This window comes from Engraulis encrasicolus, chromosome 19, assembly GCF_034702125.1.
Source record: "Engraulis encrasicolus isolate BLACKSEA-1 chromosome 19, IST_EnEncr_1.0, whole genome shotgun sequence".
Taxonomy (NCBI): domain Eukaryota; kingdom Metazoa; phylum Chordata; class Actinopteri; order Clupeiformes; family Engraulidae; genus Engraulis; species Engraulis encrasicolus.
The window spans coordinates 33,653,712-33,680,040 of record NC_085875.1 but is presented as its reverse complement, the minus strand read 5'-3'; the positions used below and the strand labels follow the sequence as shown (position 1 = coordinate 33,680,040).

Sequence of the window (26,329 nt, the reverse complement as noted above, 5' to 3'; positions counted from 1 at the left end):
AATTTCTACATGTCTCCAAAGCATTTTTAACTTCCAGCAACGTGAATGGGACATTATATTTATCCTCTGATTTGTCTTTCTTCTGAATAATACCATCAAAGTCATTCATAGTCCTCTCTCTACCACGCTTTTCACTCTCTGACAAATTATCAGAACTGTGCACTCTGCTTAGAGTTGATACAATAATTTCTGCTTTGTCCATATCAGAGACTGCCAGCTGGTCACCATTTGAAAGAATGGGGTAATTCCATTCTTTCCTGTTACCTTCCATTTTTCGAACCATACCCCACACTTCAGTTATTTCCACATTGCTTCCTATTGAGCTGCAGTAATCTCTCCAGTACGTTCTTTTCCTTTGTCTAATTCCTTTGTGACCACTGCATGTGCCTGTTTATATTCAATCAAATGTTCAAAATTATGAGTGTGTCTCAATTTCCTAAAAGCACTGATCCTGGCTTTTACAGCCTTCTCACACTCCTCATTCCACCAAGGAACTGCAGCCTTACGTAGTTTACCTGAACTTTTAGGGATTGCTTCCCTAGCAGCCATACAGAGCCTCTGTCGCACCTCCTTCTCATATTCCTCAACACTAATAGTGTTTGGGACTGACCTGAGATACAAGTCGCTAATCTCTCTAAATCTCTCCCAATTCGCCTTTTGAAAGATCCACCTCCCAGGTCTCATTCCTGACCTTAGACTGACAGCAATATCTACTGTACAAATAATAGGATAGTGATCACTCCCCATAACCTCTTCATGTACTTCCCAGATACACCTTGGCGCCATCCTAGATGAAGAAAGTGTAAGATCCAGCACTGACTCACGCCCTGATCTCATATCAAACCTAGTCCCCCTACCATCATTCAGGCAGACTAAATTCTTTTCACTTAGCAGCTCTTCAACTACCTGCCCATTGCAATCAGTACTACTCCCTCCCCACAGTGAACTGTGTGCATTCAAATCCCCGGCCCACACCACATTCCCTCCATCTTGTCCTTCTATTTTCTCCAAATCAATAAGCACTAGCCGTTTACATGGGTTGTAATAATTTATAATAACCACTCTCCTTGCCTCTACCCAAATCTCCACCACCACATATTCTTGTTCTTGTCCTATTCCCAAAACCCTATATGGTATACCCTGTTTTACAAAGGTTGCACCCCCCCCCACTCCCCTCCCTCCTAATAACAACATAATCAAACAAAACAAAATCAAATCTTGACTGAAGCCATGTCTCTTGAATGCATATCACATCTGGTTTTATACACATGTCACTCACATATTTTTTAAATTCCTGACCATTTGCCAATAAACTCCTTGCGTTGCATTGTAGAATAATCATAAACTTAATAATCATTCGCTATCTTGGCTGGGCGCCACCACACAGAGACCATCTCTCACCTCTTCCCACTTTAAATCCACCATACCCAGATGTTGGATTGCTGCCTTCGTAATTATTTTAATTCTCTCAGTCTTGGACTTCACTTCTGCTGTTGCATTAATCACCCCTGCAATAAATATTACCAGGTCCCTTTTCTCCCTCCAGCTATATTCCTTCACTGAAACAGGCGCACGCCCCACCTCCTTATTCACGACTGCAGTTGTTTCCCCACTCACATGAGCAGGCTTACCATTGTTCCTAGGGAGACCCAGTCTCCTAGTAGCTTCAGCATAGGACACTTTGTCTTTCACTTTCACATTATGGATCACCGTTTCTTGCCTCATAACCTCACATCCCCAGAACGTGGCACTATGTGCCCCTCCACAATTACAGCATTTCAGCACTGCCCCCTCGCCACATTTCCCATATTCATGAGCACCTCCACACTTCGCGCACGTTTGTACCCCTTTACACGCCTTGGCAGCGTGACCAAATTTCTGACACTTAAAACACCGCAGAGGCTTATGCATGAATTCTCTCACTCTGTATCGCATATAACCTAAATACAGCTCAGTGGGAAGAGTTCTAGAACTGAAATGAATCACAATAGACTCCGTGTCTTTCTTCTCAGCACCCCTTGTCAAACGCTTTGCACTCACAACAGCTTCACATTTCTCCCTCAGTCCCTTAACCAACTCACCTATTTGCATTGTCACGGGAATTCCAGTAATAACCCCTTTGCACCCTTCAGTTCCAACTCTCACAACTTTCACCACCTTTGCCTTCCCAACAGTCTGCAGTCGTTCAGCTTTCACAACCTGATCCTCAGAAACACACCCAACCAACAAATTACCGTCGTCCAACACTCTGGCATTATTGATCAATCCAACCTGCTTTTTAAGTACAGTCGTCAATTTAATAGGATCCATATGTTTGACACCATCCCCGTCAAACCTCACAACCACAAAAGAACACTTCTCCCTGCCTTCCTCACTTTCAGACGCCGACCCAGGTCTAGACCTTTTCAAGTCACGTCCACTCATCCTCCTCAAATTCCAACTACGATCCTCCTCCTGAATTCCATCCATACTATGCTCATCCCCTTCCCCACTCTGACTCCCCGCCATGGCAGAAGAGTCGCAAGGATACCGTATACCGGACCTATACAGGCCGTCGGCCGGTATTCTTACCGAACCTTACTGCTCACAGCCTCTAACTACTCTAACAAATCAACAAAAGAAAACCAAAACAAAAAAGGGGGGGAAACAGTGAATGGAAATGTCAAACGCCACTTCAGACTCGAACTTCCCGCCGTCAGCCTCAGTACAAACCGTCATGCGCACTCGCCCTCAAAGCAGAGATCAGAATGAGTGACTGATTTTTAAACAAACGTGAATGCGATCCATTGGCTGAGAGGGAACGATGCCTGAGTGATGCGTAACGGGGAAATCCCCAATCTCGCGTTGTGATTGGTTGACGATCCTGGGCAATGATGACGCATGTATGATCTGTCAAAAGGGAGATTGGATGGTTAGCCTAGTAAGTTTGACAGCCGAGAAATTCGAGTCTCCCTGGTAGAATTTACGCAAGCTCCCATTTCCACGTTGAAAGCGTCATGTAAACTCATTTTAATTTGGAATTAAAGGAAAGATCAAAGTAAACTCGACTGAACTATTTAATTCGGAATTATTAATACAAAAAATAACATCATTGGCCATGGGCTTCTGTTGTGGTACTATGTCTTTCGTCTTTACTGCTTTTATTGTGCTTTGCTACCTTGAAAAAGTGCTTCTGACACAAGTCTTATGTTCCTTAGTATACTGTTTAATAACATTTAAGGTTGTTTTATTGGTCCATGTGGGTTTTGTACATGCACTGTACATATTTGATATTAATCACTTTACCTGTTTTCAGTTTATGTTGTTTGGGGTCATGTGCATTTGTCCAAAGAAGTCGCCTAGTCCATGTCTGGTAAGTTTACTGAGATTACTACTACACTTCAAACTAGACTTCAAAATTTCTGGATATAAAACCAAGCAATTACAAAGGGATATGAGGAAAATTGCTTGGTTTTATATCCCTGCACCTGGTCAGAATGTGGTGCATTCTGCATAGCCTCTTTGCATGGGCCCGCCCAGTGGTGTAGTCTACTTTTTTATGGTGGGTAGGCCTATACTGTATATACTGCCCATATAAAGTCATCCTTTAAACATGCCACCTTATTGGCATGGAAGGAGCAAAGGTGCTATTTTAGTGTTTTAGTGTTTTAGTGTCATCCTTTAAACATGCCACCTTATTGGCATGGAAGGAGCAAAGGTGCTATTTTAGTGTTTTGTCTCGTATCTTCGATTACTTTACATAAGTGACAAATTAAGATCAGGCCTACTTTTTTGTGTTTATCTGGGGTGGGCCGTATATACGGAGGGCAGATTTGGTTGGATCCCTAGACAATTGCCTAAGTTTGCCTAATGCAAAGTCCGCCTGTGCTAAGTCCAAAACAAACTCAAAAGTCCAAATCCCTAACACCCTAGTCTTGTCAGTGATCACTGAATATTTGGCATTGTTTATTATTTATAGCCTACCGTTGTACTGTACACACGAGTCTGAGTATGTACTTGTAATTTTCCACAGCTTGCCATCGCTGGGACCATGAGCCTCATAAGTGCTGTCTTTGCTCTTACTGCTATTTCAACATATGCAGACGACATTGGGCATTTGGTGGAATACTACCGTAGTCAAGGCTGTTATGAATATGGTGGTCCAATGGGGCCAACAACACCTGAAACGGAAAAAAATACTGTCATATGCAAAACACATAACACCAATGTACAGGTAGTACTATTTGGATTCATAAAATTGACTAAACTTTCTGCAAAATATGGTGATTTTCAAGGTCGCAATTATTTTTGCACAAATTATTTTTTATTTTACTACCTGAAATGCCTTTTCTCTTTGTCATCCTGTTATTTATTAAGTTGTTTTATAGAATATTGACAATACTTCACATTAAGCCTGTTGTCAAACGAAATATTACACATGGATGAATGACTAGCAAAATGTACCCTTTGGATGGCAGAGGAACATTATGCATTACACATGATCTCTTTTTTAATGTTTCCTAGGTACTGTTTCTCATAGGAGCGGAAGTTCTAATGGCAATCTTTGCAATCCTACAACTGTGTGCAGCCATCAATGCCTTTGTCTTGGAATTAAAGACTTGCAAAGAGGAAACCGCTGAACAGGTTGGAGAGCACAGCAACAAGATAGGCCTACCAAGAATATAGTCTGGCCTTGTCATACGTAACTTCCACTCAGTTCTCTTTTCCCTACACATTGTGTCTGAATCTGGGATGCATTTCTCGAAGCCATGGTTGCTTACTACGTTAGCCATTGTTAGTTTCAATGCAATTTCCTATTGGAAAAGCTTTTGAGAAACACAGTCCCTGATCCTCTGGGCCAGATTATAGACCTACATGTTAACAAATGGGATGAAATCAGATGCAAACATTACAAACTTCAACAGAGTTCAGCCCTCCCAATCAGTGTTATCCATAGGTCCAGAAATTAGTATCCAATATCTGTGTCATTCCGAACTCAAGAAGCACTTTTGAAAAGAATGACGCGAGCAAGCTGGGTTCTTCGTAAACAAAAAATCTTTATCTATTAAAAAAGGGTTTAACAAAAAGAGTTTTCAAATACAATGTCGTGTTTTCCTAATTACACAGCGAGCACGGTCGAAAAACTATATACATCCGTACTCCACAAGTTCGTCTAGCTCCTTCCAGTGTTCCTTCAGTTCTGAGGATGAGTCTTCTTTTTTTACGCACGCAATCAAATTAAAAGTCCCGAATCTAAATGACGGTTAAATTACTCCAAACTTACAGTAAACCCTTTCATTAAATAAATATGCTATAAATGGCAAAAAACTAAATATATGAATTCTAATATTCTAAAAGATATTCCTAAATATGCAAAATTCCATAATGGCTCTAACATATGGTATGGCCAGACCAAGAATGTTTTTGTAAATCCTTTTATAATATGTAAATACAAAGTAGGCCTATGTATAAATGTTGTTTTAAATCCTTATTTTATGTTGGCCAGTCTCTGAAATGTTGTGTCTTTATTTTATGCAGGATGTTCCGTGGTATCAGCCTATGGACATTGCCTAATCCAACCCTATAGGAGAGCCGTTTCCAGCTGTAAAAATGAATACATGTTGTTATGAGTTCATAGAATGACAAAAAAAGAACAGTGTTAATTCAACATGGGAGAGTTGACTTAACATCTTCCAGAGTGTATTTGGTCCCAGAGTACTCCCTAAGTGTTGACTTCATACTACATTTTTTACTGTGTTGTTATATGCTTGCACATTTTTGCGCTGTGATAAATTGAGGGGATATATTCTTACATGTGCTCTAATGTTGTGATGTGTACAATGTAATGTAATTTAGCCTAAATTGATCTGGATGACTGCGTGGGCAAAAAAGGAAAAATGAACTTGAAAATCAGAACATGCGTCTCTCAACTGTCAAGTAGCCTAACTGAAATTCTTTTTCTACAAGACATGTAAATGCCCATCATTATGTGTAAAAAAATCAAGTAATTTTGTTCAGTGGTTTGTGTTGAAACAAGGAAAAGACATAAACATGAACTACACACATTAAAATTTACCAAAAGAACCTTCAGTTTGTCACAGTGCAGCAGAACTGGGCTGGGGGAGAAATAGGCTCATGCGTTCTTCCAAAATGTCATGGCAATAAAAACGACTTTGCATGATGGCAGTGTGCATAATATGAAATGGAATGGCATGAGGTAGAACATGTTTATCAGGGCTGGACTGGGGAGAAATAGGGCCTGGGCACTTTTGTCTTAAAGGGCCTGTAGCAGGATGACTCTCTCAATAAGGAAGTGACTGCTGCTGGTAAGTTGGTGATTAACTGAATCAGAAATGTTTGCTTTACAATCTTTTAACTAAATAAACTTAATTTGAAATAGCCTGCTCAAGTGGTGATTTTTAACCTTACACTGGTAAACAGATGAAAGATGATGAATGGGTAACGCTATGAAATGCGCAATTTGAAACGCGGTAAAAATGGGTCATTGAAACATAAGAAATGCTGGTAGGCCTCCCTGCACTCTTAGGAACAATGATGGGTAAAAGTTATGGCAAATGAAGGTGGTTAATGACTGAACAATGAACCTGGGAATGAAAACAGTATACAGATGAATGAAAAGTGAAACACAGTCGGCGTCAGTGCAGCATGGTTGAAAATGCCGGCTTAATTGCTGCCTGGACGCTATTGGCTGCGTGAGCGTCACAGCTCAGTCTGTGACAGGGCCCCTTCATAATTAGCAACGCAAATATATATATTTTTTACTTTTCTGAAAATAGAGGCCCTCAAGGGTTTGCAGCCCACCGGGAAATGCCCGCTATGCCAGTTGGCCAGTCCAGCCCTGCTGTGCAGGAGCCATTCAATTGAACCTTAGGCCATATGTGACAAACTGGTTCTTGAAAGAGACCTCAGCTTTTCTTGAAGGTTCCTCATAGAATTCAGGAACCCAAAGGTTTGATTGCCATTGCTGAAGATTCCCTAGGGGAACTGTACTGAGGCTCTTCAGTGAACTTCAAGGGTTCCTCTGGGAACTTTTAGGTTCCCCATGATCCATCTTAAGGTTGGCTGGTAACCGCCAATGCATGTGCAATGAAAAGGAATAATGAGTTCCTTATAAACCATTTATAGTGAAGGCAAATGCTGTCATATTCATATGATAATATGAAAATTAATTAGAAAAAAAAGAATAGAAAGAAAAGTGCATATGGATTTGTTTGATATATTTACAAATTAAACATTTGGCTTGTAAATCAGAGTTTTGAGGGTTTTTTTATTATTATTTTATTATTACTGCTTTAGTCTTTGGCACAAGTTGGCATCTTATTGGTAATTCACATTAAAATGTAAATGACTAAACAGATTTAATTTAAAGTCGAAGTTTGAAGTTCCAGAAAAGAATAGAGAAAATGCAGCCGTCAATGAGATTTAGTGAACAGGAGCAACTTGTGAGAATGGGGCTCCCAGGGAGCACCCCACTGTAGGCATATAGGTTTCTTGAAACATGATCCTTGTTATGAGGTGTTCAAATCTGGGCTGGATCTTGCTGAAAGCGGCAACACAGCGCAACCGGTAGTACCTGTTTGGAAACCATAAAGACGCACACGTTGGCTCTGAATCCTATAGTATCCCGTAAGTCATTTTACTGTATATATTCACAATCTAACCTATCCCATAACTGCTGTGCTTTGAGTTGTGCTTAAAATTGCTAAAATGATTGTCTAAACTTTGTGTTTCTCACTTCCTGTGTATACTTCAATTGCCATTTTCAGGAAATGCTTGGTCTTGCGTCTCCTGAATACTTTCTTGAGTATTGGAATTTAAATAACACAATACGTAGGCTACCAAGAACTACATTAGGGCTAGTTAGATACAGGTATGACGATTTCGCAACTGTGTCTTGTAATACAAAGTTGGTTAACTGACTTGTAGGTTGGACATGCATTTGATGAAATGGCTGATGTTGAATAGATCAGTGGTTCTTAACATTTTTTCTTAAAGCACCCCCTTACTTGTGCCAAAGACAAGCCGCGCATCACCCAACCCAAACTACACATGTATATGCACAGAAAAAGGATTGAAGTGATTAATTACAATGATTCTTGCTTGATACACTAATCAATATCTTAATGCCTTTGCATGGGGACCAAAACATGTTTTAATTTGGTTTTGTCTTTTGTCTTAATTATAATGTTCGCAAGCCAAGTTTTGGTCACAACCTCAACACAAACAAAATTCCACGAACCCCTGAAATCTCTGGCGCACCGAACCACTGGAATAGATAGATGTAGAACATAAAACTTCCAAAATGCAGCCCTAAAGAAGCAAGTAAAGACTCTCCTCTTTTGTGACTATCTAGACTAATGTTTGCACTGCCCTATCCCCAGGCCAAACTCTTGACATTGTGTGTGTGTGTGTGTGTGTGTGTGTGTGTGTGTGTGTGTGTGTGTGTGTGTGTGTGTGTGTGTGTGTGTGTGTGTGTGTGTGTGTGTGTGTGTGTGTGTGTGTGTGTGTGTGTGTGTGTGTGTCTGTGTGTGTGTGTACTCTACTTTACTCAAATGAAATATATAATAACCTTTCCTTGCATCTGCACTGTATATTTCCTGTGCACTTTGTATCTGCTTGTGGTGGCTATGTCCTCGTTTGTTAGTCGCTTTGGTTATAAATGTACATGTTATGTAAATGATTCATATAGGGTATACCTTTCTTATATGGCTCTATAACACTACATGTATATAGGCTATTATAAAAGCTCCCCATTCCCCCTTTTCCTCATAATAAGTGAGACACACAAACACATGTAGACCTACAATGTTTATGTTGCCGTATATGGAATGTGTAGTGCATACATATGGCACATTCTATAAAATGGCTGAATTATGAGATTTTATAACATTTATAAGCCCATGTTAGAGAATGCTGTGCTTGTTTCTGAGCCAAGTGCAAAGAAATCCCGCACACTGTCCATTCCACCAACAAACTTTAATACAACGTTTCGGTCATCCGACCTTCTTCAGGTTAAGTTACTTGTTTCTGAGCCAAAATGTTGGCAGGCAATGAGGAAGGACTTTTTTGTCCATTACTGTCTGTAGTGGACTTGTTGTGTTGTAAGTAATGTACCAATCAGAGCTGTATAAAGTAGAAGTAAAAGTACTGGCCCCTAGCGTTTCACTAACGGTAGGGCACTCGTCTGCTATGCGGCTGACCCGGGTTCGATTCCGGCCCGGGCCCTTTGCCGATCCTTCCCCGTCTCTCCCCCCTTGCTTCCTGTCACTCCTTCACTGTCCTATATCATACAAACAAAGTCAAAAGACCAAAAAGTACATTTAAAAAAGAGGAAGTAGAAGTACTCTAACATATGTAACACTACAGTATTTACAACACTTATGGTGATATTGTTGTAATTACATATGTGTCTACGTCCACTTCCTACAACTCTGGATGGATGTGCCATGTTATACTCCGCATGGCCCACACACGCATGGCTGCTTAATACATCAGTCCATATGCAGAAAAGAATTCCTCCGCCATCTTAGGCCCCCTTTTAGTTGGAAAACAGATTACCCGAGCAGTGTCTAAACGCAAAGAATGAAATCAATTGAAACTGCTCTGAATTCTACTGAGGCTATTTTAACAAGTTGTACAAGTTTACAGTACAGCAGTACAAGTGTTAACATTTTAATCCGTGTGCTGAGTGTGAATCAATCAAGAATTATTTAGTCTCTACTTATCCTCATCAGATGTCCATATTTTTCTGGGAGGATGCCAACGTCTTTTCCCCCTAACATAATGCTATACTTTCTCAACCAGACAGTTATACCAAAAGATGTCAGTGACGGTGACCAAGATGGAAGGAGTGACTGTTTTCACAGTGACCAGCAATGAAAAAAGCAACTGTCCTTTGCTTTGTCAAATACTGGGCAATCTTTGTTGCTCTCCAGTCTGCTCAGTGTCTCAAAGGCTCAAGAAGAGATTTGGAGGAACACAGGCAACCTTGGGGGTAAATGCTTGAATTGTTTTCCGTCTGTAATGTGTGGAGATAGCTCATATACTGTATGCTTTGTTTCACTTACAAAAACACACCCTAAAAGGTAGCTGTTGTTATATTTCATGTGAAGCTGTGACATTAAAATTGCAGTATATTGGGGGCCTGACACCATATATCCCCTCCCCTGCCCTAAAGAGTAGCTTGTTATATGCAACGTAGGCCTAATATACTGTTTACTGCAGTACTCAGGCTGCTGGCCTGTGCTACTAAGTATATGCTTACTTCATTTGTTAAGGCGTTTCATGAATGTTCGAATGTAACGACAAATGTTCAACAACTTTGTGATGAAGTCAAGCATGCTGTCTTGTGGATAAATTGCACCTGTCTTGTAGGATATAGATGTCAAACTGTCTTGTGTTTTCCACAGGCCATTCAGATCCTGATTGGACTGTTTAGCATCGGTATTGGAACAATCATATTGTTATCTCATCCCTACTACAATGAATTCACGGTTTATGGAGTTCCCATCTGGCTTGGAGTACTGGTAAGGCATAAGCGGATGGTCATACTATAATACCATATACAGTAACTTTACAATTTTGTTAAATCGTCAATCTTCACTTGAATGAAAGGCGTATTGAGCAGCAACAGTGGAACCTCTTTCAGTGTTCAAAGCACAGTCCTCCTCTCCATAAAGACATTTATTTATCTAAAAAAATGAACTTTGTTTTCAGTTCATGTGGTTTGGTGTCATGTGCACATGTGCGGAGAGATGCCCAAGTCCATGTCTGGTGAGTTTACTGAGATTGCTTTGTCCACTTGACTTCAATTATATTATTTAAACCAAGCATGTACGGAGCCCAACAAATGAACTAAGGGAAATAAACATGTTTCTGGTGAGCTCAAGGAACTTCCTGCTGAACAGATGAAAATTCATTGTATCTCTCAATCAATCCAATGGCGAACATGGTACAACTATGGCTATTTATTAACTGCTTGTGGTGGTAAACGTCTCACTCTACCCAAGAACACTGATTTGAGAGTTGATAGACTTATGATGAATATGGTGGACTCTAAAACAGACAAAGACTACATCAAAATGCTCTTGTATCATGTGAGCACCATAAAGACGTATTGTTCTCCGAACTCATTGCTTAGTAACCCTTCTGCCAGCAGGCTCTGTATTTTACGTAGACACTGTTGTGTAGTATAGGGCGGACCTACATTTACAGTATTTCATCAAAATACCTATATGCAATTCATGACATGTTCCGGTCATCTCCAAGATCATCAATTAGTATTTAGTATTGATTCTTTATTTGTATTGTGCACGAACACTGAGTATGTATTTGCAATCTTTCACAGGTTGTCATTACTGGGATAATGAATGTGGCTAGTGCTGCCTTCGCCATAACTGCCATTGTAATGTATGCAGTTGACATCTCTTGGCTTGTGGACTCCAGAGTTGCTAGTGACCAGAACTGTGAAGAAGCTGGCATACAAGAAAATATTGCTATTTGCAAAAAATATAATAATTCTACGGAGGTACTATTTTTCATTATTTTTTGTTTATTGTAATATTAACTGATAATTATCACCAATCTGAATCATATTTGACACTGAACACTTCAGAAGGCACAAAATGCAAGGGCAGCTGTGAGTATTGGAAATTATGTTTAAAAATAACAGAGGATTGTTTTTTTTTAATAAAAGGAAGCGCACAAAACAAAAAGTACGTAATCTACATGGACCCATTTACACTAAATGAACAAACCTTTCTGGTCATTCATGCTTTATTTTGTCTAGATCATTACATATTCGTAAATATACGACATTATTACAGGGAAATTATTTGAATCATGATTCATGTTTCCCCAGGTGCTGTTAATTGGAATGGAGATCACAATGGTAGTCTTTGCAACCATACAACTTTTTGTTGCCATCGCTGCCTGTGTCGTGGCATTGCAGGCACCTTGCAAGAAGGAAAGCGAAAGAGCTGAACATGTCAGTGAGGTATTAACTTACAGACTACCAAACTGAGATTTTGTTGAGTTCTTAAGATGTATTTTGTATTGACAAGTGTCTCAAATGTTCTCTCCACTCATACAGGATCCTGAGTTGCACCAGCCTTGGCAAGATGAAATGCTGTCAAATCCAACAGCCTAGTGCAGTTACAGCTTCACATTGCAGAAACATGCTTGCATTTTGTCGTGTGAATTTTTCCAGTTCAGAACCTAATATATTACACTTCTGGTGCTCTCTAAGGGACTAACAATTATGTAAGCTACACATAAGGGACAGTCACCATGGACTGGACCAGGGGGGTGTTAAATGCCTCTTTCCAAGACACTTTAGTCATGGATGAGGGTCATCAGGGCATTAGCCATTCTCTGATTTTAGAATAACTATTCACAGCTTTATAAACACTTTATTAACATTTAATAATAATACATATTTAACAAAGCATTTACAAATGTTTGTAAATGAGTAATAACCAAACAACGACTGCACAGTCGAGTGGGAAATTAACTTCTACTGTGTGAGTTCATGGTTTCATGCCTTCTGGTCTTTGGAGGAGAAACTTCCAGGATCTATGTGACTGCGCTGTGTCTGCTGTGTTAACATAGTACTTCTTCCCATGAGTCATTCCTCACACAATCCAAACAAACTGCACAATCAGATAGGTATATGAAATGTCATTTAGTAGACACAAAGGTGTTTGATGGTACAAACGGAAGCTCTGGGTTTTTTTTAGGCCTGCACGTGTTTGTACTGAAGGGATCCATACACACTATTTACTTAGCCCACTACAGAGCCTATAATATGATAAATATGATTTAAATGAAGACGATAGATGTCATAACTTTTATATTGGCACAGAACATTTGCATTTACTAATAGCCTAATCATTGTTGCTATGTACCGTTTGTAAATAATGTCTTTTACAGCCAAAATAGTGAGTCAAAGTAAATTTGGTGTATAGGCCTATTTGTTTTTTTCTTCTTCTGTCTTCTTTTTGGTGGTGGTGGTGGTGGTTGGGCTACATTGGGAATGGTGAAGAATTTTGATGAAGCAGCAATGGGCTTGTTCATGATGACGCAGGGTGCGGCATTCTATACATCACACATGAGCACTGCAAAATTACAATACATGAAGAAATTCTAACCAGCCAGCTATGCATTGTACTTGCAAAGTTCTCATACCGGGGCATGAATTAATGCATCGTCTTCTTTTTATTCTCAAGTTCTCCTGTACTGAAATCATCTAGGCCTAGTACAAATTTACACCACATAACACACCCATTTGGAGTAGCCTATGTTTATCCTTCAAAAAAACAAATCCATTTAGCAAGCGGTTGGAGAGGGAAATTTGGTGAAAAATACACCTGCTAGATGAAGACATCATTTAAAAACTTCTGTTTAAAACATACATTTTCATTAGGCCTATGACAACAAGACAACCCCTCCTGCTTTTCTTTAACAAAACTCAACACCCTTTTGTTTATATAGTCTTCCTAGTCGGCTTATCTTGAATAGGTGAAGACGACCTCTAAGTGAAGATGTTCCTAACAAAGTAGGCTAATACAATAGTAATGGACTATTCACCTATTTCTTCATCATCAATGTAATCATTAATTTCCAATGATTCACACATTTTTAAAAAGTTATACGTGCGCTCTTTTATCCAAGTTTTTTTCCAACGTTGTTAGCCTATTTGTTTAGGAAAATACCTTATAGCCTACACTAATGTAAATGTAACCAATTTCTGTGTTCATTTCCTTTAAAGGTGTTCTGTGTAGGATGGTGGCCAGAGTATTGCAACTATGCCGATCACTGAAACTGGGCTGCCTTGCCAAATTTGATGTTTTGAGGAATATGTAGGCCTACTAAACAATACGCTAATCTGTAATAGTAGGCCCCTATGACCAAAGTAGGCTATAGTAAGTTTTGCAGCTTGCTGATGTCAATATCTAGAAATTCATAATGTCATCATGAATAGGCTGCACTTGAGTTTGATGGTGATGTATTCATCAAAAAGGTAACATTTGTGAATGGGCAGCATGAATTCTGGAAAAAAACTGCTAAAAATATCACACAGTGCACCTTTAAAAATGGTTTCTCTTTGTATAGCCTAGTAGCCTAAACTAGCCTACTTACTATAGCATAATAACAAACGTCCTAATTATTTTAATTATCCGTGTGCTGTATTTCTACAACGTCAACAACATGTAGGTTAGGCTACATGTAGGCCTAGGTGTAGCCTAAAGCCAGAGCCGTCTCTGACTAAAGCTTGGAAATTTTCAATAAGAAAGAAACAATGAAATGCATTGGTTCGTGCTGTTTGTCCTAAAACGCTTTCCGTCACAGGGCTACGTCATCATTTGCCGACACTGAAAAAAGCGACAAACGTCTTGCGTTTGTTATTGTTGTCTTCTGTCAACTCTTCTCTGACCTGGGTGTTTTCGCTGCAATTTTACCACAATGTCAGACACTATGATAACACAGCAAGTACATAAATTTGAAGAACCATTGAAAATAGACCTTGAGGAGTTGCTAGGTCGTTTTCAACGGATGGACTCTGTGCGATATGAAGACTTTTCGTCCGTCTGGAGGGAATTGAACTTCGATGAAATATTTTTGTGAGGATTACCGCTTTATTTTTTAATGTTCTCATGAATATCAAACCTCTTCTAATGTAAAACTATACGCATAGTGAAAAGTTGTAAGATGTTGAAGTTGAACTGTCAGTGACAATCATAAATGTTGCGATGCTGGGTAGAGAATCGTTGAGCGTCCTATGAAGGATAAGCACTTCAGTCTTTACGAATGCGTTTTCCATGTACAGTATATCGAGCTTAAACCGGTAATTGTTTTGTTTTACCTGCACAGCGGAATCAAGACTATGGCAGAGCAGAATGAATTCAGCCGCATGGCGCTGAACATATCGACTGCATACTTCCTTCCTCCTTACTCCTTCCAAATCAGAGTTGGTGGACTCTACATGCTGTACGCCCTTTACCATACACAGCGCAGCTATCCAACCCAGAGAGTACGTAAACGTGCATACTGACGCTGTATGCTTTCCCTTCCATTACTTTTTCATGCATTGACTTATCCTGTAACGTTGTTGACTAGACGGAGAGGTTAGACGTCCTGGTCTGTGATTAGCAGGAACGAGACAATTGGAGATCTTACCAACATCTGTTAAATAATTATCATGATGTGTCATTGTGAAGGATATCATCAATCCCGCAATGCTTGTCAGGATACCAAAACATTCTGGACAAATCCATACTCCCAAGATTGTGGGAACAATTTGGAGCACGCCCTTTCCTCTTCCAACATGATTGGGCGCCAGTGCATAAAGCAGGGTCCATAAAGACATGGATGACAGAGTATGGTATGGATGAACTTGACTGGCCTGCTCAGAGCCTGAACCCAATATAACTCCTTTGGGGTTAATTCGAGCAGAGACTGAGAGCCAGGCCTTCTTGACCATCATCAATGTTTGACCTCACTAATGCACTAATGAAAAACTCCTATTACACTCCACAACCTTGTGGACAGCCTTCCCAGATGAGTTGAAGCTGTAATAGCTGCAAAAGGTGGACCAATATCATATTGAACCCTATGGGAATGGGAAGTTAACGCGTCATGTTTGTCAAGGCAGAATAGCGAATACTTTTGGCAATATGGTGTAATGACTGATTTGGTTTGTGACGTGCATTCTGAGATACGAGATTATCAGCACTCTGTATAAGTGGTCCTATTTGAAATAATTATTTAATTCTCTGTCTGTCGCAGATTCGCCTGGCCTTGAAAGACTGGGGTGATGTACAAGTGTTCACCCAAGATGCCCTGAGCTCTCAACACTATGATGTTCTGTACATATTGCACCAGTTGCTGAGCGCAAAAGCCTTTCTCTTCACAGCTATGCCAATTCCGGTAGGAACATCCTAAGCAGTTCAGAAAACACATTTCACTGTTGTCTCATACATTGCATCTTGTGCCGTCCTTTATTTCACAGTATTGTTGACATTTCAAAGCCGTGGTACATTGGTAAAGCAACACCTCATACAACACACACCATTTCACATTAAGCCCTGATTTATTTAGAATTGCTTATGGAGGTGTAATATGTAATATATGAGTTTTATCTGTGTTCTTAACTGGGCTGGACTCTAACGCCAACAATGATATTTAGGGATGCACCGATACCACTTTTTTGAAAACCGATACAAGTACGAGTACATTAATGTGTGTACTTGCCGATACCAAGTACCGATACCGATACCTTTCTTTTACCACCAAAATACAATGAAAATAAATGCATGGCCTTGTTTTTTCCACCTGTGATATTTCTTTTATTGTCCATTTCCATTTAGATTCAAATGTTAGTAAATGTATGAGGTGGCACTTTTTTTCCATGCTGATTTCAAGTCCACAGAACATGACAAGATTTTGCATTGTTTTGAGTAATAGTAGTACTCATAGCTGGTATCGGCAAGTGCTTGACGAGTACGAGTACGAGTATAATGAGCAGTATCGGGAGCCGATACCGATACCAGTATCGGTATCGGTGCATCCCTAATGATATTGTGCAGGTCGCCTGGCTTTCAGGTTTTCTATATACTACCAAATGTAGCACATTTGGATTGTATGGTACATGTCAAACTGGTAATCTTCCCCAGTCGAACATCATGTGCCTCCATTAGGGTGCATCAGATGCCCCCTATGAAAAGATATTGCCTTGGCCCTATAGTAAAAATGTTCTACACCCAGTAAAAACACACTGTGTAAAATATTTTGAAATTTGGATGAAGTCTACCGGGGCCACCAGCCCCATGAAAATAGAAAATAATGGTGATAGTCAGAATCTTGGAATAGAAATGGACATTTTGCTGCATAAAGCTACCCAATAAAAAACATATTGTCTCAGCTCTGTGATAAAAATGTTCTATGCACAGTAAAATCACTCTGTGTAAAATATGTTGAAATTTAGATGAATTCTACCGGGTCCACCAGGCCCATGAAAATACGAAATAATGGTGATGGTGATGGGCAACCTGGATTCCAAAGCTGAAGTCCAGTGCCACATATTCCAAATGACATACCTAGTTTTACCTTTCCAGTTAGGGCAATTGGACAGGTAAAACCAGGTAATTTGAAATCTGTGGCACTGGATTGTGGCTTTTGAATCTAGGTTTGCCATTGTCTTAAAACAGAGGTGGACAAACCGCGTGACATATTTGCCCCAGCCAATATAATGAACCAGCTGAGCCTAATTACCACTTAAGCCAGGTTGATAAGGTAATTAGTGAGATCACCTGTATTGGGAGCACAAACAGAAGGAATATCTAAGCAGGTTGTGTATTCAGTCGATCCAGTTACACAGACTTCAGTCTCAGGACAGACTGATGGTCAAACTGCTATATTTAGGCAAATTTGCTCTTTTGCAACACAATATCAATTCCTTGCTGCCTTGGACCACTGCTAGTATCAAGCAAGAGATTGCAAAGCTGCATGACTGTTATATTTGTGTGTTTCACCTGTGGGCCTACAATTCATGGAGGAACATCTGTACCAAAGCTGTGAATGTTCCTTGGAATGCCTAGGCTACAAAGCAGTCAATACAACTGTATTGAAGAGTGCCATTACTTCTTTATCCCATCGCCTGTGGTAGTATTTCACTTTACTCCATCAGATGAGTACCATAACTTACCTGAGAGGCCCTTGGCAATGGACTCTGGACCTGGTGATACCCATGACATACCTAGAAGCCACTTAAGTACAGGTTTTGAGAAGCCACTCTTTCCAACATCACATACAGTTTTATTGTATGTACTCTATTGAACTACTGCAGGGATTTCTTTAAAAAAAAACACAAGTCATTCCAAGGAGCATTCACAGCTTTAGTACAGATGCTCCACCAGGTATTAACAGCTATCTGTACAATCCTGTAGGCCCACAGGTGAAGCACACAAAAGTCATACAACTTCGCAATCTCTTGCTTGATACTTGCAGTGGGTCAGCTGGTTCATTATATTGGCTATATTTGGAATATGTGGCACTGGACTTTGGAATCCAGGTTGCCCATCACTATCACCATTGTTTTGTATTTTCATGGGCCTGGTGGACCCAGTAGAATTAATCTAAATTTCAACACATTTTCCACCGAGTGATTTTACTGTGCATAGAACATTTGTTTTTATCACACAGCTGAGGCAATATGTTTTTATTGGGTAGCTTTATGCATCAAAATGTCCATTTCTATTCAGGGCTGGACTGTGCAATAAATAGGGCCCGGGCACTTTTGGATTTAAGGAGATTATTAGTGCCGGAGAACTGACTCACCGGTGGGCCCCGCACCCTCATGGGCCCCTATTTTCAGTAATGTAAAAAAAAAAAAAAAAAAGGGGGCCCACGAGGGTGCGGGGCTCACCGGGAAATGCCCGCCATGCCAGATGGCCAGTCCAGCCCTGTTTCTATCCAAGATTTTGACTGTCACCATTATTTTCTATTTTCATGGGGCTGGTGGCCCCGGTAGACTTCATCCAAATTTCAAAATATTTTACACACAGTGATTTTACTGTGCATAGAACATTTTTATCACAGAGCTGAGACAATATGTTTTTTATTGGGTAGCTTTATGCAGCAAAATGTCCATTTCTATTCCAAGATTCTGACTATCACCATTATTTTCTATTTTCATGGGGCTGGTGGCCCCGGTAGACTTCATCCAAATTTCAAAATATTTTACACAGTGTGTTTTTACTGAGTGTAGAACATTTTTACTATAGGGCCAAGGCGATATCTTTTCATAGGGGGCAACTGATGCACCCTAGCCTCCATGTACTACATTTTCTTGTTTATATAAGCTGGCTATGCATGCATTTGCTTGTCTATCCAGTAAGATCTACACTGTTTTAATACTCTGTTGTAAAGTATTGTGTATTTTACAAAATGTCTACAGCTGATTATTTAATAGAGAGTAGAGATTGAACATCAAGAGTACTTGACCAATGAAGCTGAATCTAATGTCTTTAAATTACAGTAAGTGCATCATTTGAATCAGCAGAAGCCTGGACTTTGTAAAAAATCATAAGTTTTTAAAGTCCCAGCATTGTCAAGAGATTTTCTCTTACTTAACCCATTTTGTCCTAAGCCCTTTTCGGGTAAGGGTGCCCTCTGCCTATCAAATCCTAAATATCTCAGCCTCCGAAGCACATACAAACATGAAATAAGTTACATTTAAAATCTAGAACCTTCGTTTTGCACTAGTATAGTGTTCATTCAGCTCTAACATACCCACATCTTTAATAAAACAGCTCAAATCTCAAGAACTTGAATGCAGCGTATATGTCGCTCCAGGACACAATGGGTTAATGCTTCATCTTGCTTTTCTCTATAGCTGACATATTCACGGGATCAGAAGGTGGTGAATACAAACACAGAGGTGCCCACCGAACAATCAGCCAGACCTCAGGAGCTGGTCACCACAGAGATGTGCGAGGTACCTCCATGATGATATTCTCATTGTAGGATTCATGAATACAACATTGTCTTTGCCTACATCCATTTCTCAGTGTATCAGATTTTAGCAGTGGTGGTGGCCCTTTCTCATACAACGCATACTGAAACCCATTAGCTTAAAGAATGCATTTGTCATTTTGTCAATTGTCATGTCTCATCAGGTGCTCTATTCTTCACATACATGGCACAGATGTGCAATAGTCCTCTGATATTACATGTGTGTTTGTCATTAATAATACAAGTCTTGTTCAGGGATGGAAAATGAATTTCAGTGAAAGAGTTATCGTATCGTATCTTTTGAAGTATTCTTGCTGTGTTGAGTTGTCACTATCTCCATGCAGTTCTTGCAGCAATACTTGGGACGTTTCTAGTAGAACTCGGCTCTAAAGACATAGTGAGTTTGCTTCATGTGATGTTTTCCGGGAGTTAACACAACAGCAGTGCTGTTTAAAAGACATCTTTGCCCTGTGAGCACGTCTGTGGATGAAAGTCCTCTAGCAGCCCATCTCTAAAAGGTTCCATTGATCACCATTTGACCTGCTCCATCATCCACCAAATTGGTTCCAGTGTTTCCCCCAGAATTTTTGTTAGTTAAGGTGGTGGGACATTAAAAGTAAAAAAAATGGCTAAGCAACTTCAGAAATTACATTCACCACATGACATCTTCATCATTTCAGGGGACCTAGTCAAGGTGGTAGGTGTTTCTTGTCAAGGTGGCGCCTTAGCAATAATGTGCTGGGGGAATCCCTGGGGTCACCTATTGTCCGGTAACATAACCTGTCCTCTATTTCTATACATTGTAGGAGATCTCAAATATTCATCAGCATTACAAGCAGCTGAAGACGTTCGTGTTGGCCAAGCATCCGGATGCTGATCTGAACCTGGTCCCCAATCTGGTGCCCAAGCTCCTCAACGCTGTGGAGGACTTCAGCACATGGCAGAACGATCAAAGGGTATGATTTGCTCTGGAGATACATTATGAATTTTCTAACATTGCATTTTTTATATCGCTCTGTAAAACTGTAGACTGTTTTTAATGTAATTTGTGAATGATGATTCTTGACATACCTGAAAGCCCAACTGCGAAACTCCATACACACACATGATACAGGCTGAAATTTTAGAATACAATCAGGAAGTCATTGCCTCACCAAGTTGTAGGTTGAGGGAGACTACCACTGACCAGTGCATGTAGTAGACACTACTATGGGTAGTACAACTCCTATAGATACAAGTACTAGGTGCACTGTGTAGGATGGTGGTCAGACTATGTATTGCAATTATGCTGCTCATTGAAACTGCTGCTTTTTGCCAAATGTATTCTTTTCATGAATATTTAATAAATAATAAACTAATATTTATTCGTATGACCAAAGTACAGTAAGTTTTGCATCTGAAAATGTCTCTCTGAAAATGCAAAATGGCGGACAAGGAGAAGATCCACCTTTTCATGTATGAAAAATGCATTTTTCCCAGTCATGATGAATACTTGGAATATCTGATGGTGGTGGTAAGTGTTTGTGAAAAAGGTAATATTTGTGAATGGGCAGCATGAGATCTGTAAATAAACTGCTTAAAATATTACACTGTGCACCTTTAAGCTGTCATAACTCAGGCACGGCAGATGGTATTACTGATGAAAGCTGTATTTTTGGTAATTTCTTGCATATGGTGTAGATTCAGCAGTATGTATGTTTCTGTTTTACAGGCTGCTGCTGCTGGGGATGAGCAATCAGACAGCTGCAAGGACGAGCCCAGCACCAGTTCCACTATTAACCAGCAGATGGAGGTAAGACACTGTAACTAACCAGAGACGTTCGAAATGGACCTAGAAAATCTTTTCTGTAACTAGCTGCCACTTGCTGCTGTCTTCCATTTTGGACATTTTCGTGAAAATATGCAGATTTTTCAAATTTTCCGAAAACTAAAAGCATCAGCCCAGAAATTCACCCCCACGGCCCTGCCTGACAAGCCAGACCCTTTCTACTTATTGTATCATCTGTGAATGGAATAAGTAGAGAGGGTCATGGCTTGTCATGCTACCCGCCAGTAGCTTGTATGCCAGATACCACCAAGAACTCATGTGAGCTCTCTGCCCTGCTGTGGTCAACCGGTGGGGCACTCGCCTGCCATGAGGCTGACCCGGGTTCCATTCCCGGCCCGGGTCCTTTGCCGACACCTCCCTGTCTCTCCCAATTCGCTTCCTGTCCACCTCTCACACTGTCCTATCAAAAAAAAAAGAATCAAAACAAAACAAAAAGTGAGCTCTCACCCTTGAGCTACAGAGGTGTGTGCCCATGCCTTGCCTCGCAGAAACCAACAGTTCATGACGCAAACAAACAACCCTGTTCATATGCTGCCTCTAAAAAGGGAATTGTGAGAGTTAGCCTCATCACAGCCTGCACCAGCACAAAGTTTTGCATCAGCCCTAGACGAAGGTGGGCCATGTTCCGCTACGCAGCAGTTGCTTACAATTCATTTTGTTGAGAAAACAACAAAGACAAACTGGTATGCTATTCATTTTAAGCTATACACGCTATTTTGCAAACATGGTCTGTGTGGAGATTTTGAACAGGACTGCCCCCACATGCGGGATGTCAGTGTGAAAAAACAGTGAGATCCCACCGCCCAACTTGACACTGTCGTCCCATTGACTGTCAGTGTGTATTTGGCCTTTTCAAAAATTACAGGGAATTATCCCGTTTTTTTTTTCAAGCTCAAAGTTGACAATTATATGTTATTTGCATGCCTTAACCCATGAGACCTTTGCCTAGGTGCTTGTGATGCCATCATACAATCAGCACAGTAGGTTCTCATTGTTCTTCAATGTGTTTTGTGTCTTGCAGAGCTCCAAGAGGGCCGACCTCCTCGCCTCCATCAAGGCGCGCTCCTACGGCCAAGTGGCAGAGGTCTGTATTTCAGATTTCACAGGAACCACTACAACTTACAGGTGCACTGTGTAGGATTGTGGCCAGAATAGGTTTTGCAACCATGATTCTCATTGAAACGGTGCTGCCTATTATCAAATTTGACCTCTTCATGCATATTTACTAAATAATACACTAACATTTACCAATATAGCCAAAGGACAGTAGGTCTTGCAGCTAAAAGATGTCTATTTCTGGAAATTCAAAATGGCAAACAAGGAGAAGATCCACATTTTTATGAATGAAAAGTGCAACTTTCCCTGTCATATTGAATACTTAGTACATAAGTATACATACTAGGGATGGCACAAACCGCACCGAAAACCGAAATCGTACAATTCACACACATACCGAACCGAACCGTGCAATCCATCGCAAACCGCAATTTATGTACTGTCCAGAAAAATATGTAAAACAGATATTCTAGGAGTATCTTATCCAGTCTCTCTGATTAAACATTAGCGTATAAGACCAAATGAGAGGATGACACAATTAAAATCACACCATTTTCACATTATAAGCCTATACAAACCATATGTAGGATATTTAGTGATAAGTCCGATTCTATTAGCCAGTGCACCATTTATCATGAACTAAAAAAAAAGAACTGTAGAAAACCGAAAACCGTGACCTTGACACCGCGATATGAACCGAACCGTGAATTTTGTGAACCGTACCACCCCTAATACATAAGTATTTGTGAAAAAGGTAACAGTTATGAATGGGCCGTATGAATTCTAGAAAGACTGCTGACCACTGCTAAAATCTTACACAGTGTACCTGTAAAGAATGGAACATGTGTTCATTTTGTTGAAATCAGCACTTTGTTCAATGAATGTAAATTCAGGATTCTTGCTTATAGTATTTTAGAGACGCTTCTCTCGCAGGATAGACCTGTACACACATGATCAGCCGAAAATCCTTGCAAAAAATGAATACACAACAAAAATGAAAAGTACTAATGTAACCTAAATGACATACTGTAGATGGGTCAATCAAAATGACAAATAGAGAAGTATGGTGCAAAAATAAACAGTTGTTTAGTATCAGCTATACGATACTTACAAAATATACCACATTGCACAGTTGTAGAAGTAATTGTTTCACTGCATTTTGATGCATTACTGTATGCTCCACTAGGTGTCCAAGGCCCGGCGCCACAGACAGGGGGAGCTGTGCACGGACACCAGAGCAGGCGAATATGAGGACCAGGGTCCACAGCGGGACAGAACGCATGTGAATTTTTTGCGACGAAAACGACGGCAGCTCAATTCACTCAAATCCCGCACTCTTCGCCGTCTACAACATACTGGCAAGTATACATTTTTTATTTTCACAAGCACTTTAAGAGATCTAATAAGACTGTTGTCACATGAAGGTTGAATCACCGCTTATGCATATGGAAATGTAACGCCAATAAGAGTATTTGAAAATTATGATAGTTAAACACTCTAGGTATCAGGGTCCATAAACCTTCGTGGTTTGCAAATATTTCAAAAGACAAGCCGGTGTCAGACCAACCGACGACATAATCTCTGCACGCGACTAAAAAGACGTGTTTGAGGACTGATATATATCATAGTGGATCTTTAAATCTCTGCATCAATGTCTAAGCCATGCGATACAGTTAACCGCACCGACTTCCTGTTGGCAGTACTGACAAGTTCTCTGTCAAATAGGAGGCGTCCCAGGAGATTCCCTCTCGACAACCAAGCTGTGGAAGCTGAGCCAATCGGAGCAGGAGGCGGCAGCACGTAAGCATATATCAATACACACATTTAGGTTTTCATTTCTTATAATCTTACCGTATCTATTGCCACTTTTCCACCAAAACCCGGCTGTGCTGTGTCGTGTTGTGTTAGGCTGTGTTGAGGTGAGTAGGGCTGTCAAATCAGAATGGTTGGCTTTTCCACTCTAAGGGATCCTAAGGGACCAGCTGACATGTGGAAAGGTGAAAAAGAGTCCAGCTAAAAATATTTGCGGAGCATTTTTATTTTTTTCTGTGTTCTATTTTGCGTTGTTTCCACAACTGTCAGTCAGCGTGAATGCACTTCTGAAAGTGGGCGCGAGGTCACGCCTCTTGACCAATCATTGAGCTGGGTATAAATATAATGTTTAGCTCGCTTAAGCCGGCAAGCTAGTGTTGAGCTGTGCTGTCTTTGTTGAGCTGTACCGGGTAGAAAACATGCAGTGGAAACGACCCATGAGTCTCTATAGCTAGGCCCTATCTACAGTATATCTTAACCTCTATTTTAAGCAGGCTGAATACACTGGCTAAAGATGCATTCCTTTTTTATTATACAAAATATACTGATTTCATAGACTTAACAGCAGACTGTGTTTTTTTCTTATCTCTAATGTGTTGGCCAAACATTTAGTTGAAAGAAGGCCACACTATACTGTACATTAAAATTGTTGTTGTAGTTTGCACAGATATGTTTAATCATGGTGCCTTCATTGGTGTGTAGATCAAGTACACTCTGCTGAAATACATAGAGTCTACATACTCTATATGACAAGTTCTTAATATGGAGTGTTGCTAGAATGTCCCCATCAATTCAGCAAAATCTCTACAAGCAGTGTACTGTACATGTTCCAGATACATCAACTTGTAAACAGAACTTAATAGTTACTTACAGTATATTGCAGCGTGTGATATTACCGTAACCTTCCTTGCCTGGTCTTGACGATCCTTTTCTGTCTTTGCCCCTCCCGACAGCACCGAGGAATGCAAGGCGATTTCGCTACTGATGCAGCCTTAAGAAGGACCTCTACCTCCACTGGCTTGGGAACAGCTGTGCCAGCACAGCACACCACCTGGGTCTCTCTTCCTCCTCTAAATGTGTGTCTTAAGGAGACCCACATGATGAAGATGGCAGGTCCATTATCAGTCGCAGTGATGTGTATGATGATGATGATGAGCTCTGATTACGGACTGAGGCTTTTCCTCACATCAGTAGTGTGAGGGATGCGCGCACATCCCGTAAAACAGGTGCTGAATCAAACAGGCGAATAAAAGAAAAAGGAAAAATCTGCACAGTGTTGCTGCTCACCGATTTATTAAGCACAACGTTTCGACCTCAGGCAGTCTTCACAATCCAAAGACTGCCTGAGGTTTGAAACTTTGTGTTTAATACAGTAAATCGATGAGCCAGCAACAGTGTGCAGATTTTTCCTTCTTTTCCTCACATCACCATTTGCAGCATTATGCACCTTATCTCCAATTGGAGAATTTTAATGTTATCCTCAGTGAGGCGATGGTTTTAGTTTATTCTGACCAGTGCAGAATGGATGCACTGTGATCAGGGGTGAGTTTCTCAAAAGGGAAGTTGTTAAACTGTTAGCAACTTCGGTAGTTGCCACTGGGAAAATGCATTGAAAGCAACGAAGTAGCTAATGTAGTAAGCACCTTTGGTTTCGAGAAATTCACCCCAGAGTTGTAATAAAGCAGAAGTACATATAACTAGAAGTGCTTTTACAGATGTAATTACAACACTAGTTGTATGATGTTGAAGTCATGTGATTTCATACCATTAGTGTTGTAATTGCATTTGTAAAGTACTTCTACTTTATGCAACTCTGACTGTCATTGACCAGGAAAATAGGTAGTAATGGCAAAATTGCCTACAGTTGTTTTTTTAGCATGGCCTGTTGATAACTATTGTTCTAGTTAAGACGGTTGCTTTAACTGGAAGTTTTTTGTTGGTGATTGTTAAATCTGTGATGTTTTTATTTGCACAAAATGTCAGATGCATCAGATTTTTACTCTGTTTATTTTAAGCAATGTTTTTGTTTAACTTTAAGTAAGTTAATGATTGTTTTTAACCTTCAGTAAGTTCTGACACTTAAATTTGAATGAAAAGTAAAACACAAGTTTTGATAGTATG

At 40.2% G+C, this 26,329-nt stretch overlaps 2 protein-coding genes across 2 annotated transcripts; both read left to right on the top strand.

The window, feature by feature from the left end:
* Positions 1-7,575: 7,575 nt before the first annotated feature.
* On the top strand, positions 7,576-12,238 carry LOC134470123 (membrane-spanning 4-domains subfamily A member 8-like). Its single transcript, XM_063224142.1, has 7 exons — positions 7,576-7,626; positions 9,805-9,994; positions 10,410-10,526; positions 10,717-10,773; positions 11,348-11,527; positions 11,861-11,995; positions 12,092-12,238. Exons 2-7 carry the CDS (start codon positions 9,821-9,823, stop codon positions 12,146-12,148), a joined length of 720 nt encoding a protein of 239 aa, XP_063080212.1. The 5' UTR covers positions 7,576-7,626; positions 9,805-9,820; the 3' UTR covers positions 12,149-12,238.
* A 2,164-nt stretch (positions 12,239-14,402) lies between these two features.
* Positions 14,403-26,327, top strand: snapc1b (small nuclear RNA activating complex, polypeptide 1b). Its single transcript, XM_063184178.1, has 10 exons — positions 14,403-14,621; positions 14,872-15,031; positions 15,787-15,927; positions 19,394-19,495; positions 20,319-20,468; positions 21,224-21,304; positions 22,362-22,424; positions 23,583-23,754; positions 24,122-24,196; positions 25,162-26,327. The coding sequence occupies exons 1-10, from the start codon at positions 14,464-14,466 to the stop codon at positions 25,191-25,193; spliced, it is 1,134 nt and encodes a 377-aa protein (XP_063040248.1). The 5' UTR covers positions 14,403-14,463; the 3' UTR covers positions 25,194-26,327.
* The last annotated feature ends 2 nt before the right edge of the window (positions 26,328-26,329 follow it).

Excerpts from the sequence above, each read along its gene's own strand:
- LOC134470123 (XM_063224142.1), top strand. The coding sequence starts at position 9,821 with ATGTCAGTGACGGTGACCAAGATGGAAGGAGTGACTGTTTTCACAGTG. Across the intron at positions 9,995-10,409 it reads GAACACAGGCAACCTTGGGG|GCCATTCAGATCCTGATTGG; the intron begins GTAAATGCTTGA and ends TGTTTTCCACAG. Across the intron at positions 10,527-10,716 it reads CCATCTGGCTTGGAGTACTG|TTCATGTGGTTTGGTGTCAT; the intron begins GTAAGGCATAAG and ends CTTTGTTTTCAG.
- snapc1b (XM_063184178.1), top strand. The coding sequence starts at position 14,464 with ATGTCAGACACTATGATAACACAGCAAGTACATAAATTTGAAGAACCA. Across the intron at positions 14,622-14,871 it reads AACTTCGATGAAATATTTTT|CGGAATCAAGACTATGGCAG; the intron begins GTGAGGATTACC and ends TTACCTGCACAG. Across the intron at positions 20,469-21,223 it reads CATGGCAGAACGATCAAAGG|GCTGCTGCTGCTGGGGATGA; the intron begins GTATGATTTGCT and ends TCTGTTTTACAG.